We start from the raw sequence: 15,637 nt of genomic DNA on the forward strand, positions 1-15,637 counted from the left end.
AACAGCTCCAGACCCAGACAGGCCCACAGCTCCAAAGTGTGAACAGGCCAAAGAGAGTTAACAGGTAGCAAGAGAGAACACCACACACACCAGAGGTTCCTACGCTTCATTTTCAGAACGTACAGTCCAAATTTTCCTGCTAAACCACAATGAATGAAGTGAATCAAGCTCTCAAAGCGTACGTTTATTGGTCGAAACACTGATAAATTCCCATGTTTCTACTCCTTGAGGATCGTATTTTTCTCTCACTTTGTCATGTTCCTTGCCCTTTCATCTTAGAACAGCCAAGACGACAACAGAAGATATGCATTACCTAAATACATAAAATATAGACATGGACAAGCAATTGTCAAAAAACGAATGGACTTGAGAGGTAGGAGACCACGGGGCTATACTGTAGCTATACAAACATACATTTAAAGATCTCCTGCATGCTTCCTCTTGTGTCTTCTCTGATCTCAGATTATTGTTCCCAATGGAATCACATTTCCCTCTGACAACCCCAACATACTCTTAAAAATGCTGACTCTGAGAGGGTAAATACTTATGCAAGCAAGTATTTTGTATTTTATATTTGAAATTAATCTAAGATCACGTTTTTAACGTCTGATTTCACTTTGACATTTTTGTGTTTATCCGTGTCAAAAAAGCCACATTAAATCAAATTTGATTCAAAGTTATAAGACAATAAAACATGTAAACTTCCAACGAGGGGGCCATTTAAAAAAAAAGAAGCAATAAATATGCACAAATCCTCGTTATTTCAGCTTCTAATCCATACATTGTTTGTTTCTCTTCTTCACATTCATCAGACTAATTTCAGCATAACAAAGAATAGAAGTAAAATGGCATTAGGAAATAGGGACTGAAGAGCACGAACATGAGCGTCACTTTCCTCACTCTCCTCTGTTCGACTATGCTGTAAACATGCCCCCAGGTTGTCAGCAAGTATTTTTCCAGCCCACTGCCAGCCAAGCATAGCTGCTTCTAAAGATCACCCGCCGGAGATGTTGATCTCATCTTACCAATATTTGGCTGTATAAGCTTTTTGAAAGACAGAGATTGCTGCCAAGTTACTTCAAAACTTAATGTTTTCAAAATGGAACCATATTTGTATTCTTTAAAGGGTTATTTTTGTAAGTTAGACCACAACTTGATGTTTACTGTGGAGAAGTAAAAGGGGGGTGATGGCCTCTTTCAAACACGTGCTATTTTTAGTGCATTGAAAAAAAGAATTGGTGGGAAATAGTTATGATTGCACTTTCCCCTTATCAAACAGCACTTTTAACAACATGTTCTTCCGACACCCCGGCTGTGTGAATTTATGAAAAGCAGCAGAGAAAAAACGTTGAAACCATATCCGGTGGGTTACGGTGGCGATGCCAGACAGATGATCTGGTTTCGGAAGAGAGAGTCTGGATTTGGCCTAGAGGGGCGCATTAAAAACCTCAGGGGCCTCTCTCAGATGAGCATCCATTTATCAAAGTGGTTGAAATGGGCTGATGTTTAATTAGTCATGTAATGTGACAAAGACAAGAGCAAGTGCATGTCATGGGAATGTTAAACAACCGCCCCCTTTCTCCTCTAGCCGTGTGTGTTTCACTCGTCACAACCCGCCTACGCTCACTCGTCATTCCTCATTCGGAGCGAATGATTCCACCACTTGCCTGAATCCTCTAATAACCTTTACCCTGCTCATAATCCCTCTGACATCGTCTTCCCTTCTTATACAGCCAGAGCACTGACACCGAATGAAACCAGAGACCTAATTAATCATCCGATCAACTTATCCTCAAGTCCTGCTTTTTATCAGGGCGTTCAGGTTCCCGTGGGGCATGTCTCGACACGTCAGGAATGACCAGCCGAGGCATTCTGGACCCCAGGAATGCGGCGGTGGCACCAGGGTCACAGTTAGACCGCTCATCACTGCACTGTTTGCTTGTAGCGTTTCCTGTAGCAACACCACAAAAACAGAATCGCCCATTATGCCTGATTTTGGCTTTTGTCCTCAACCAGGTTTGGTCGACTCACTTTCTAGCAGGTCTCTGCTTTTGGAAGGTCAGGAGCAGAGCAGTTTGTCCGAGGCAGCCGAGGGAGTGCCACGGCCTCCTCGCAGGCCCCTCAGAGCTGTGTGGTCCCTGAGGGAAGCCTCTTATTTCGGTCCTTGGCTAATTGAGCGGGATGACGAGACCGGAGAGGCTCTCAGCCCCGTCTTCTCCTACGGGTTTGGTTTATGCAGCCCTGCTGACTTTGCTGTCAGTGTCAAACGCTTGTTAGGACATCATTAATCTCGCAGCAGTTAAGAATATTCCCAGAACAGAATGAAGGGGGCAGGTGATAGATGGACAGGGGCATGGAAGGGTAGAGGGAAAGTTGTTTGAAAATGTGGAAGTATTGTGGTTATTGATGAGAAAATGACAGTCCTCTTAAGAAGATAAGAAACAAGAATGACCTAAAAGTAAAAGTGGCAAGTGTTGAACTTTCTTAGCAAGAAACTAATAAAAAAGTGCCTGTTGGAAATGTGCTTCTGGGCTTCATGTGAGCGGTAAAAACAATAAATCACTGCTTCCAGACAAAGCTCACGCATTGTTCGTTTTGTCCACATGCCAAAATTAACGCTCTCGGGTATCAAATCTTGACAGAGGAATAAATTACACTCATCAGCAGTTGTAAGAGACGGAAAGGGATTTGTTCATGCAGTGGACGTACACAAGTCTGTGTTTGTCTTTACCACGGAAGTTTCCATGCAGGGGCTCAAGCCGAACACACATAAATCATTTCCTACCATCCTCAAGACTAATCTCCTAACTCCTCTCCTACCCTCCTCTCATTTTATTCTGTCTTTTTTCTCATCCGCTCTTTTCTGCTCGATAACAATTCACACCGCTTATGCTCAGGCCCCCGGCTCGCCTGCAGCACTGACCGACGGTAAAGTGATTTGAAAAGGAGAGCCATAAATGTGATGGATGTGGTCCAGCTCCGGGTTTAGCCCCAGCTGTCGGGCATGTTTTTTGTCATTTCAGACAGACCACTGGGTGTGCGCCTTCTTCACCCGCACTCATCCACTCCTCTCGGGGTTGAGGGGAGTTTTAAGACAGATATGTTCGTAAAGGCTGTCAAGGCCATGGGTTCAAACCAGTGGCTGACACTACTGTGAAGATCAGGGATTACATTTTTACGGGATGAGATCTTTACTGGTATCTACCGAAAGCCAATAAGATGCCGATTAAGTGATGCAGTGAGCTGGTATTGTGTGTTTTCAATAAAGGCACAGGTGGTCTATCTTATATTTCCTTCTTTGGCTTCAAATGCAACTCATATAAATCAATCAGTTTGTGTGCTTTTTTTTTTTCCCATTTTATGATATAGCTCCAATGGTTTTCTCTTAAAAATCTTTTTTTCTTCCACAGGCTCGATGACATGATGTTCCTGCGCTTTTCCCTTCCCCCGTCCACCTCTCTTTTCCCTGTTTTCCTTCTACTCCTCTTTTTCCTTCCTCCATCCCTCGTCTCCTCTTCCCTTTCCCACACCCCGTTGAGCTGGACATCGCCTCATGACCCCTGCTACTACCTGGATGGCCGCCCGCGACACTGCCTGTCGGAGTTTATTAACGCGGCCTATGGCATCCCAGCCAATGCTAGCCACTCGCTACAAGGGCCTGATTATGACAGCAACGTCACCACCTTGACGGACCTGCACAACCCTCACAACGTCACATGCTGGATGGCTCACAAAGGTCCTGACGCCGGAGAATGGGTCCTCACGCTACCTCTGGGCCGCCGCTTTGAGATCACCTACATAAGTTTGCAGTTTTGCCAACAGGGGGAGCCATCGGACCCAATCTCCATCTCCATTCTCAAGTCGATGAACTTTGGGCGCACCTGGAGGCCGATGCAGCACTACTCCAGCGACTGCCAAAGAAACTTTGGGCTGCCCTCCCAGACGGTGGCCCAGACAAGGCACCAAGAGACAGAGCCCCTGTGCTCAGACCCTCGCCCCCTACAAAAGCAGAGGGGCGGCATGGTGTTGGCCTTCTCCACCCTGGACGGACGACCATCCTCTCCTGATTTTGACCACAGCCACACCCTCCAGGACTGGGTGACGGCCACGGACATCCGTGTGGTCTTCCACCAGGTGTCCATAGAGGCCAAGGTAGGCAACTCGGACAAGAAAGAGGAAGCACGATGGCGGGATGGTGCAGAAGATGACAAAGGGACTGGGCTTCTGAGGTGGAGATCAGGCTCCAAGGGGCACACTGGAGATCAGGTGGACAAGTTAAACACAGATAATACATTGGCATTTTTTGAGAGCGAGACAAAAAACTCAGAGATAAGGGGGAAGAACAAAGGGGAGAAAGTGGACAAACATAGAAGGAAGGGTCATTATAAAGGGTCAGATCAAGACGAAGATGGACACAATGTGACTAGCAAAGAAAAGGGGGATAGTTTTAGCACGGACACACTCGCTTCCCCAAAGAAAGGCGGGAAAGCCAGAGGGCGGGGCCGCAAGAAGGAAAACAATCATTGGCTTCCTTGCCCCAATGGAGGTTGTAATTGGACAGTTGAGGGACGGAGCAGGAACAACAAGGGGCGGGAACTGAGGAAGAGGAGAAACAATAATCTCAATACAAAACAAAGCTCCAGGAATCTACAGGTGTCCCCACCCTCTGCTGTCCGAGCTCCTCTGGCCCTCTCGGACCTGCAAGTTGGCGGCAGGTGTAAATGTAACGGACACGCTTCCAGGTGTCGCCGTGATGACACAGGCCAGGCAGTGTGCATATGTGAGCATCACACGGCCGGGCCAGACTGTGATGTGTGTGAGGATTTCTACTGCGACAGACCGTGGCATCGAGCTACACCCACGCACCCAAACCCCTGTGTTGGTGAGTCCTGCATCCTATTGCTGAATTAAATTATGGGGGGAATGTTTTCAAATAGTATCAAAAAAACAGATCCCATATTTGCCATATATTTCGTTAGACCCTCCCTGAGTGGCAAACACCCATGTCTTTCAAAGACACAGGCTTTCTGCCCCGACCCTCATGGTTCAAGGCATTTGTTGCATGTCAAATCCTCATCTCGCTCTCCCTTTATTTCCTCCTGTCATCATTCTGCTGTCGACTCTCTAATCAAAGCACAAAATGGCCAAAAAATACAGGATGAAAAAAAAGAATAAAAAGACATCAGCTCCAAAGATGTCACCGTGTTGGTGCATCTTCATTACTAACCAATGATGCCACCACATAAGCATTTCTCTAGTTTTTCCCAACCCCTGAACCTGAAAGTTACCCATCAAAAAGGACCCAATCCAAAACATTGGATGTGATATCTTGTGATTTCCTTCATTGGTGTTTACTTTTTCTCTCCCTTGTCAAGCCTGTGAGTGTAATGGCCACTCAAACAAGTGCCGCTTCAGCATGGAGGTGTTTCAGCAGTCGGGCCGGCGGAGCGGAGGTGTGTGCCAGAAGTGTCGCCACCACACGGCCGGACGCCACTGCCAGTACTGCCAGAACGGATACACCCGGGACAACAGCAAGCCGCAGAACCACCGCAAGGCCTGCCAACGTTAGTCACCACGTGTGTGTGTGTGTGTGTGTGTGTGTGTGTGTGGGCTTGTTTAACTATATTCGTGGGGTCCAAAAACCGGGAGTCCAGTATACTTCCGTCCCGACAGCTTTGTGGGGCCAAAATGCTGGACCCCACTAGTTTAAAGGGCTGTTTGAGGGTTAAGACTTGGTTGTAGGATTAGGGTTAGAATTAGGTTATGGTTAGGGTTAGGGTAAGGGTTAAGGTTAGGCATTTAGTTGTGATGGTTAAGGTTAGGGTAAGGGGCTAGGGAATGCATTATGTCGATGACAGGTCCCCACAAAGATAGTGCCACAAACCTGGGTGTGTGTGTGTGTGTGTGTGTGTGTGTGTGTGTGTGTGTTTACAGGGTTAAGGGGAAGGAGGGTGTGTATTCGTGTTTGTGTATTTGTGCATATGCATGGGTGAATAACTCAAATAACTAGCTGCATTCCTGGACGATGAAAAGCAGGTCATAGTGTAAGAGACGGTGTTTATGTCTGACTGTCTGAGTGCATGTGTATCTGTGTGTGTTTACATGCCCACTCTGTCTCTGTCCGAGCGTACAGAAGTGTTTATGGGGTGGTTACATTGTGAGAGCAACTGCTATTCGTGTTAGCAATACGCACACAAAAACACTTACAAACCCTACTGAGCTGCCACCTGTATCCCCATCGTTACCACTGACTGGCATCTGCCGTGACCCCTGACCTTTGACTAGTCACATGTCCTAAGTGACTGTGACACTCTGGCATGCTTATGTGAAAGCTTGACCACGGGCCTAATATATCCAAAGTTAATGGGCTCTCTTTGAGGTTGACGCACCTGCAGGGATGAAAAATATGAGCTATGATTAAATATCCACATATCACTTTTCATGCATGAAACAATAGCAAACTGCAAATTCATATCCTCCGCCACACAGCCATACATCTCAGTTTTAATTTATTGATGCTATATTTCACCGAGTTACCCTTCAGAGCTCAATTACTCATTTTGTCCAGTCAGGTTGTTTGGTCTCATTGTATGGATTTGTGTAAATATTCCTAGAGGGGGAACAGAGCTGCTGAAGTGTGGCTTCCTCTCTCTGTCTTCTCTCACCGGGTCTTATCCCGTAATAATAGTGGGAAATAAAAAGCTTTGCAATATAAACTGTGGCAAATCCCAGCAGTAATCATTATACAGCATCACATCAGCCAACATTAAGGGACATGAATCAGAAAATAATTTAATTTAGATACAGGATTGGTATCCATCTTTGTGGGCTAAAAGCACCTAGCGATAATGATGGAAATAACTCCAGGACCATATTGTTTAATCCCCGAGAACGTTTGACAAATATACTATAACCAAACCACCCCCACCATCATGTTAATAGCTCTATGGAGGAATTTGTCTTTGTTTACCCAACAAAAAATAGCCTTTATGGTGTTAGTAGAGGTCTTTGCTCAAGGACATTCCCTCAGGACGGATGCTGTCAAGCAGGATTAAACCTGGGTCCCTTCACTGATGGATGGGCTTCTTAATCCTGTTGTCCTTTGTGTAGTAGTCACAGATTTTGACACAAGTTTGTGCTAAAATATCGTACAGTATATCGTAATAGAACATGCTTTCTTGTTGTTACAACCTGATGGAGTCTATTTACAAAGCCAGGGCAACTCAACCAAATCTGCTAACTTGTTTCCATTCTTATTTCATATTCATACATATGAAACATATTCGCATGAGGAAGCTCCCCAGTGCAACCAGTCTTGGCCACTGAAAACCTTCACTGGGTATCTGAACCAACCAAGACCACTATGACTGTTATGTGAAGGGGGTCGATCGTAGTGATGAACTCCCCTGAGATCTATGGAGCGTCTTTAAGTTCATTATTTTGGTTATAAGGCCCGCAGCTTTACGTGTTGGTTCACTCTCACCACTCTCATCAGTGTCAATTTCAGCAGGCTGCTGTTTTCAGCATAAACCACTGTACGCTACCTGCCCAGCATCAAACAGCAGACAGGTCAAGTTAGTGATTAGCTAGTTTATATCCACGACCTTCCACTTCCGGGATTACCCTGTTGCCTCTGGAAAATGGAGGACTATGGTTAACTGCTCCTCAGATCTCTGCAAGGTAAATCCAGACAGCTAGCTAGACTGTCAAATCGGAGTTTTCTGTTGCAAGACTAAAACAACCTCTGAAAGTACATGTTCCACCAAAACAAGTTCCATCCAGAAGCTATTTTCCAGCGGCACCGGGGCTCCGTGCAGCGCTTAGCGCCGCCCATGACGTTTGTGATTGGTTTAAAGAAATGGCAATAAACCGGAGCATGTTTTTCTTCCATACCGGACTGCTGTGTGGACTAGCCAGACCCTCCTCCACAGCTCCGCAACATTGTGGAGGAAGGTCTGGCAAAGCGAGACTAGTGATTAGCTAATGAAAACATTGGACCTAAAGAGACAGATATTTCCCTAAAGAGCGAGATGAGATGAGAGACCAAAACAGAGATCCAAGGAGGGTGGATATTGGATATAAAGATGATGGACAGAGACACAACTTCAAATAAATGCTAATATTTGCTGTTGTGAAAGTACACCTCTGTTTGGCATGTCTAACACGTCCACATTAACTCTAAGGTGATAATATTTCTGTTGGATCTTCAGTTTGTTTGGATGCCCCCAAGTTGCCAATAATACATTGCTGCTTTAACCTCCAGGCTACAAAACAAATCCATATCACTTCTCTAATCTTCTTGTTCTCATTTTTCAGCGTGTCAGTGCCATCCTTTGGGCGCAGTGGGTCGCTGGTGTAACCAGACATCAGGTCAGTGCCTGTGTCGAGAAGGGGTGACCGGCCTCAGGTGTAACCGCTGTGCCCCAGGTTACAAACAGGGCAAGTCCCCTCTGCGGCCCTGCATACGTAAGTCCAGTATTAATGTTTATTCATAATCAGAGTCAGTTATGTACCATAAAAATGGAGATCTATGTTAGTATAACACCCCCCACATCACTCCAAGACTGACCAAATGGTGGGGCGCCCGAAACTTTCTAAAAAGGGATTTTTAAGAAGCCGACTGGATACATGCAAAAACTGTGGTGTTTAACATACTCAAGCAAAGGGCACAAACTGAACCCAAAGAAATACAAAAACTAATTTATACTAAATAAAAATAAAAAATAACCAAAACAGGAACCTCAGAGCAAGCTGCCAAATCCTTTCCCCTCTCTCCCCTTCGCCTGAAGCTCTTTTAACTCAGCCTCCACTAATTGGAATCTACCACCTGCACAGGTGATTATAGGGTGAGCTAACCTGAGAAAGCAACATTAACACTTTGTTTCTGAAAATACCATTACAATTAGATAGATCAGTTACTGCTGACGTTGCTATTTATACATATATGTGCACCCACAACAATATGCAACCCAAGTATTATAAAAATGGCATTCACTGCAGAACTATCTTACCTATATAATTGTAAACACCTTAGGAGTGGCCAGCCCCTCAGGACCTAATCAGGCAGACCTGCAAACACTCTCCTTGATTTAGCTGGTGAGCAGCTGATCTACCCCCCCACATCACAGGCAGAACCATAGTAAAATACTATGAACCCATAAACCAAACAGACCTATGTCAAATGACAGCTTTGACACTAGTTATTTGTTCAAACATTTAAAACAACCCATTAACAAGCTTATTGGTGTGCAAATAATGGAAGTTGTCTCTGAGAACCAAAGGCAGAAGTAGCATTATGATTTAATGCCAAAAAAAAGACTTTGGACAGGAGGTCCCCCCCTAGCCCTAATGCTGGTTTCTCTTGAAAATGACTGCAGTCTTTCCCAAACCTTGTTCAAGTCGTTTAAGTTGCCGTTGCCTAGTCTTATAACCAAACTTTTGCTTTGAAGGGAGCAAAAAAACATATCATCATAGGAATCTCAGCTGTTCAAGGACTTGTTTAATATGGATTGTGAGTCTTAACTTATTAAATACAAAATGTTCTCTCTGCATTCGATGCATGCCACCCTGCTCAAATAAATCACAGACTTGTATTAGTTTGTTGTCAGTCACGACAAAGTGAATTTTCTCCTTCAACCTCATTTGCTTGTGGCCTTAATGGATTAAACCTCCTATCAAGCTTGCTAAACCTTTATCAAGTAGTAGCTCAATATAAAAGGGGCCGCTGCTGTCCAGACTAATTTGGCCCAATCTCCCAGCATGTCCCCTTTTCATCATCCCTAGAGAGGGTTTCCATAGCAGCGTTAACATGAGCTGACCGCTACAGAGAAACCTAATCTCCAGCTGATGTGGGATCAGCGTCAGATCAATTGGATTGTTGCTACTCATATCTCTGTGCCTGGCCAGCACCGAACCTCAGCCATAAGCGCTAATCCACGTGCACTTCCACGTCTAACCGCACGAGTGCCTACAACTACATAGGCACTGACGCTGTGTACTGTAAGCCCCAATCGGGTGACACAGGGAGCCAGCAGCGACGAGGTTCACACCTGTTGTGCAGCTCAAAATGCCCCCCATCACAGGGCCCAGACCCGTAACTCTTCCAGTGAAAGGAGTGAGTGAAAGAAAACCTTGTTTGTTTTTACTGCCAGACCATCTCAGGCTATGTATAGCATCTCTTACCCCCTACTACCACCTCTAACTCTAACACCCCGCCTCTCATCAGACAGACCAAAAGGCATGCAGCAGCCAGGCTAAACTTAAAGTTAGCGCCCACTGAACCTTTGTATCCACACCTTGAACAGCACAGGAAGCTTACAGTATTAAGTATGTATCTCTGCTGTCCTCCCTTACAATGGCAAAACGCATTATTTGTTGGACCCACACCTTGCAAAACAATTCTTTTTAATTCCTATTAAATAATCAAAATGAAGTTTGTTTCGTTAAACAAACAACAGACAAATTACAATGGACAAGAAAACTAAATTTACACATTTTGTTGGTACAGCATACTGCATTTTCTCTTAAAGTGCTCATATTATGCTTTTTGGCTTTTTCCCTTTCCTTTATTGTGTTATATATCTTTTTTTGTAGATGTAATAGGTTTACAAAGTGAAAAAGCCCAAAGTCCACCCCAAAGGGACTTACCATCTCCAACAGAAAACACTGTTCACAAACTGCTCCAAACAGCTCTATTGTAGTCCAGCCTTTACTTCCGTGACGAACGCTCGCCACTTTGTAACACACGTTATAATGCTCGCCTAGCTGCTAGCGTGGCACGCCCTCATTCTCTGCTTCTGACTGGGTAGTAGTCCTTACCTAGCTACTGCGCATGTGCGACTCCAACAAAGATGGAACAGAAGTGAGATGCCTCACTCTGTAGCTAAAACAGAGAGCTCAACACACAGGGTGAAAAGAGGAGCTGCAGCAATGTGCAGTACAACAAAAATATAGTGTTTTTTGAAAATTAAACCATGTAAACCTATTCTGATATAACCTCTAAATACAATTATGAACCTGAAAATGAGCATAAAATGAGCACTTTTAGATCATCCAAAGTCAGAGTGCATTTTAGGTATTAGATAGGTGATGGTCAGATTTGTAGTCATGTTGTTTTGTATACTTATTCTTTGCTCAGATATTTAATGGTTTAATTTCCCGTTTTTATACAATATATTCGTGAAGGTAAAGTTTGTGTTCAACCGCTTGTGTTTGAAGAATTTGGCTTATTTTATTAAAAAGAAAAAAATCCTCGCAACCAGATATCCAAAAACGTATTTAAAAAATGTCAAACGACACCCAGCCCTGCTCACTCAGGTATACTGCATTTACCTAACTTTGACCCCCTCACATATACTGTACATACAAACACACAGCACCTTTCTGTCTTTTAAAAGTAGGGGTGTAGGGTGTCACTGGCCCAGTTGTGTCAGAAAGGACAGGACATGGACGGGGGGACAGAGTGCGAACTTGGTAAAATATGGCAGCACTGTCACACACACTTTTACAAGAGGTCTGTGTAATGTAATGTAATGTACAGGCCAGTTCATGGACACACAGTCAACTTTATTACACTCTATTTAATGTTTGAGACAAAACCATACAAGAAGTGATGGTTTGACCTTATACATTACCAAAAGTATAGTTTGTATCTGTGTGTGTGTGTGTGTGTGTGTGTGTGTGTGTGTGTGTGTGTGTGTGTGTGTGTGTGTGTTCAAGTGAGCAGCAGAGAGTGTTTCTAGGCCATAAAAGGACCACACACACCCCAATGACCCGAGCATAGCACACAAACCACACACTCGGTCTGCAACAACCTGACAGCTCATGTGGGTATGCTGACGCTTCTCTGTGTATCTGTTCCTGTCACCTGTCTGAAGCTGTGTTTATGTTTGCAGGAATTCAAGAGGTCGCTCCAACCCCAGTGTATCAACCTCAGTACAGCATAGGTGAGAAAATCTACAGGCTGAAATTGCACAGTTGTAATTTATTCTGGATTTGTATTTGCATTTTAGTCAAACTTTGGGTTCATCCACTCCTCTGCTTGTATCTGCAATGTATCTCTTTTGATCTTTTTATAAATCATCTCGTAACAATTAGTTTGAAAAGGTGCTATAATAAAATGTGCATTTGTTATCAATCAGATGTGTTGGGAGAATTCCACTTAAAGGAAATAATGCCTTTGCCATAATAATAATTCATACTCTAAACTATCATTTTAACCCTGTTGATGCCACATCATGTATAACATACCAACATATCATCCATCTCCTGCTCTAACTCTTCATGCAGTAGCTAACCACTCCCTCCTAGTGGCGGCTTGAGGAATGTCCCACCTGCTGCAGTTGAAGTCATCTGTTAGTCACAGTATACTGTGATGACAAATAGAAGCAGCCATATTGTAATTAGGGGAAAAGACATGTGCTGATATGCTTGCTATGAAATGATACCCTCTGATTTGATGCATTCTCCCTCCCTCTGTCTCTTTCTCTCCCCTTTGATAGCGGAGGAGTGTGTTTCATACTGCCAGCCTTCTCAGGTTAAAGTCAGGATGAACTTGGAGACCTATTGTCTCAAGGACTTCGGTTAGTGTCATGTTTTTATTTATTTATTTATTACCTTGTCAAAAAAGAAAAATAATGTTCTTAAACTTTTCATTTTTTCCCCCCTCTGAAATAAAATCTAACCTACTGTAAATCTGATGAATGAAACCAAATACGTGACACTAAAATATACTTTTTTTTAATGATAATAATAGAAAAATGTAATTTCAAAAATATAATGTATATTGCATCTCTGTCTTTCCCAGTGTTGAAGGTGCAGGTGAGAGGGATGGAGCGTTCAGGTCCCTGGTGGCAGTTCTCCATCTTAGTCCAAACCGTCTTCCGCACGGGGTCCAACTCGCGCGTCCGCAGGGGCTCCCAGTCCCTCTGGGTCCCCGACCGCGACCTTGGCTGCGGCTGCCCCGCCCTCCACATGGGCCGGACCTTCCTCCTGATTGGTGCAGAGGAGGGGGAGCGGGGCTGGGGCCCAGAGGAGAGGCGGCTGGTGGCGGACCGCTCCACTCTGGCCCTCCAGTGGCGGGAACACTGGAGCCCCAAACTGAGGGGCTTCCGGGGGCAGGACAAGAGGGGCCGCTGCCCACCGAAATCCCCCAACAACCACCAGCACCCCCCTCACAGAAAGCCCCAGTCTGGGTACATCCCCCCTCACCTGCTAACTGAGAAACACACCGAGCCTCACGGTGTGGACACACACTCTGTGAAAGTGGAGGACACTCGAACCTCAGTGGTGCCACACACACACTCTCACACAGACGCAGAGGTTAAAACCACAAAGGCGACCCCCTCGCCAACTACACCCGCTCTGATGTGCTCTTCTCAAGGTCCTGGTTGAGAAACAGAAACCACAAAGAGACCAAGGAGAAGCAAAGTGCTCTTGTCAGACTTTTTTTTTTAATAGTTTTTTTCCTGAAGGTTTCAGGAGGAACAGGCGTGACTTTGCTTCCTCAGCGTGGAGAAACTCCACAACTCACAAAAAAAGCATACACACCTTTTATGTAATATTTAAATGCTTATATAAAGATGTAAAGAAACACACACGTTTCCTCATGTAAAGTAACTGTTCGTATGTGGGGGTTTTCGGAGGGTAAAGGTCAACTTTCTGCAGCAAAACTCACAAATGATGAAAAAATATATAAAAATTCAACCAACAAAATTGGTGCTATGAAATATTAGTTGTAGAAATGTTTATATTTTCTACTAAAGAACCTTTTCGAAAAAAATTTTTTTAAATAGTTTGAATCATATTTATTCTTGAAACACTACAAACAAGGGTAAACTGAATAATAATTTAAAAAAAAACATAAGCTACAGAATGTGCACCAAGTCTTATTTAAACTTATAAACTTATATAAACTTTTTAAATAAATAAAAATAAAGGAGAGTGGCCATGTTGTTGTTTTCTATTTGTTGATAACTGTTTTGCCACAAATACAATAGAATAAAATGATATTATATTAAATGCATTAAATTGTACAAATGTCCAAATTAAATAGCTTAAAACTGGCAAAACATGTACAGAAACAATTTATTTACAATTTAATTTTATTGTAGTCACGGAGCAGCCTGTCAATTTAAATTTCAAACACTGGATATTGTGCCGGTAATTTGTCAACTAATATTGGAGTCAAATTCATAAAAAAAACAAAACAATTGTGGCTCTGTATTATGTCCACAACTCAAATTATTTTATTATTATTAGTTTTGCCTTTTTCTGTTTTTTCCCTCTTCACATGTTTTCAGTAGTTGGGATAAAAGTAATTAAGCTCCAGTTCACTGACTCAAACATGCACGCACACACACGCACACACACACACACACACACACACACACACACACACACACACACACACACACACACACACACACACACACACCTACCTTGCATTCACACTGTACATTATTTGGGGAAATTGACACTATCTACAATCTGCTCCTTCATTGGACAGCTGACACAGAGACCAAACTAACCTCAGCCTCATTTTCTAACCATATAGGAATTCTCAGATAGACTGTTAGGAGCCCAGATATGGATCTAAAAAGCACCGGTCCGACCTGTCGTCATGACTTCTGTTTCCATTTGGGAGAAATGGCATCATAGCCCAGGGGAAATGATGGTGGTGGTGAGGGGGTGGATATTAAGACAGATGGAAGAGCTCCTATTTGTTGAGCAGTCATGTTTTGGTAACGGCCTTCCGTGTCAGTGATTGGCTGTGCTGCCATGTGTTGAAGTCTGCAATTGAAAATAAAAAGAGAAAAATAGACTTGCTGACTGATGAAGTGGGACTGAACACACAGTACACTGAGTGTCTGTGGGCTTTTTTATACTCATGAGGTCCAAATATCTTCCAGCAGGTTCTTGGGGCCCACACAATCCACACGGGTCTCTATACAAACTACACTGAAAAGATTCTGTTTTATCAGGATTTTGATTATGATTTTTTGTTTCCTCAGGGCCACCAAAATTAGCTTTAACCAGCTTCGCAAGTAAAGAAATCAGGAAAATCATACAATATGAAAAGATTTTACAGAGATTTTTTTCAGCTCATAGTTTTGGTTCACTCTGATTGCTCTCATCGCCATTTCCAGTGGAAAAAGAGATCTGATAAAGCAAGTGTACGCTAATACCTGTCCAGCACCAAACAACAGACAGACACAGTTAGCGACGAGCTGGTAAACATAGTGGAGCATTTAGCAGCTAAAGGGTTAAATATTTACTTTAGGAGTTGGTGGAGACCAAAACAGAGCTAAAAGACAGTAAATATGGGATTTACATTTGTTAGTTGGCCAGAAACCAGCTCCAAATGAATGCTTACGTTGCTCCGTTACTGTTTGCTAACAAGTTCCCCATAACTTAAAATGTTAAAATATGTCTTAAGTTTAAGATCAGCAACAAAATGCTCCGGATTCTTTCACTTTCTCAAGAGTGAATGTGGCAATTGTTAGAAAAAGGTTAGCATTAGCACTAGTTGTAGGTAAAGAAAGCATGTTAGGAAACCTGATATGATAGTGACAAAAACTCATAAAAGTTTAACCAATTGAGACTCAAAATGACTCTTTTAATAACAGAACTGACCGAT

General features: G+C 43.5%; 1 protein-coding gene across 1 annotated transcript; it reads left to right on the forward strand.

Annotated features, from left to right (window-relative positions):
* The first annotated feature begins 3,420 nt into the window (after positions 1 to 3,420).
* Positions 3,421 to 13,535, forward strand: ntn5 (netrin 5). Its single transcript, XM_078276085.1, has 6 exons — positions 3,421 to 4,882; positions 5,376 to 5,564; positions 8,317 to 8,466; positions 11,895 to 11,945; positions 12,501 to 12,581; positions 12,806 to 13,535. Exons 1-6 carry the CDS (start codon positions 3,421 to 3,423, stop codon positions 13,390 to 13,392), a joined length of 2,520 nt encoding a protein of 839 aa, XP_078132211.1. The 3' UTR covers positions 13,393 to 13,535.
* The last annotated feature ends 2,102 nt before the right edge of the window (positions 13,536 to 15,637 follow it).

Source organism: Sander vitreus, chromosome 19, assembly GCF_031162955.1.
Source record: "Sander vitreus isolate 19-12246 chromosome 19, sanVit1, whole genome shotgun sequence".
In the NCBI taxonomy this organism is placed as follows: Eukaryota; Metazoa; Chordata; class Actinopteri; order Perciformes; family Percidae; genus Sander; species Sander vitreus.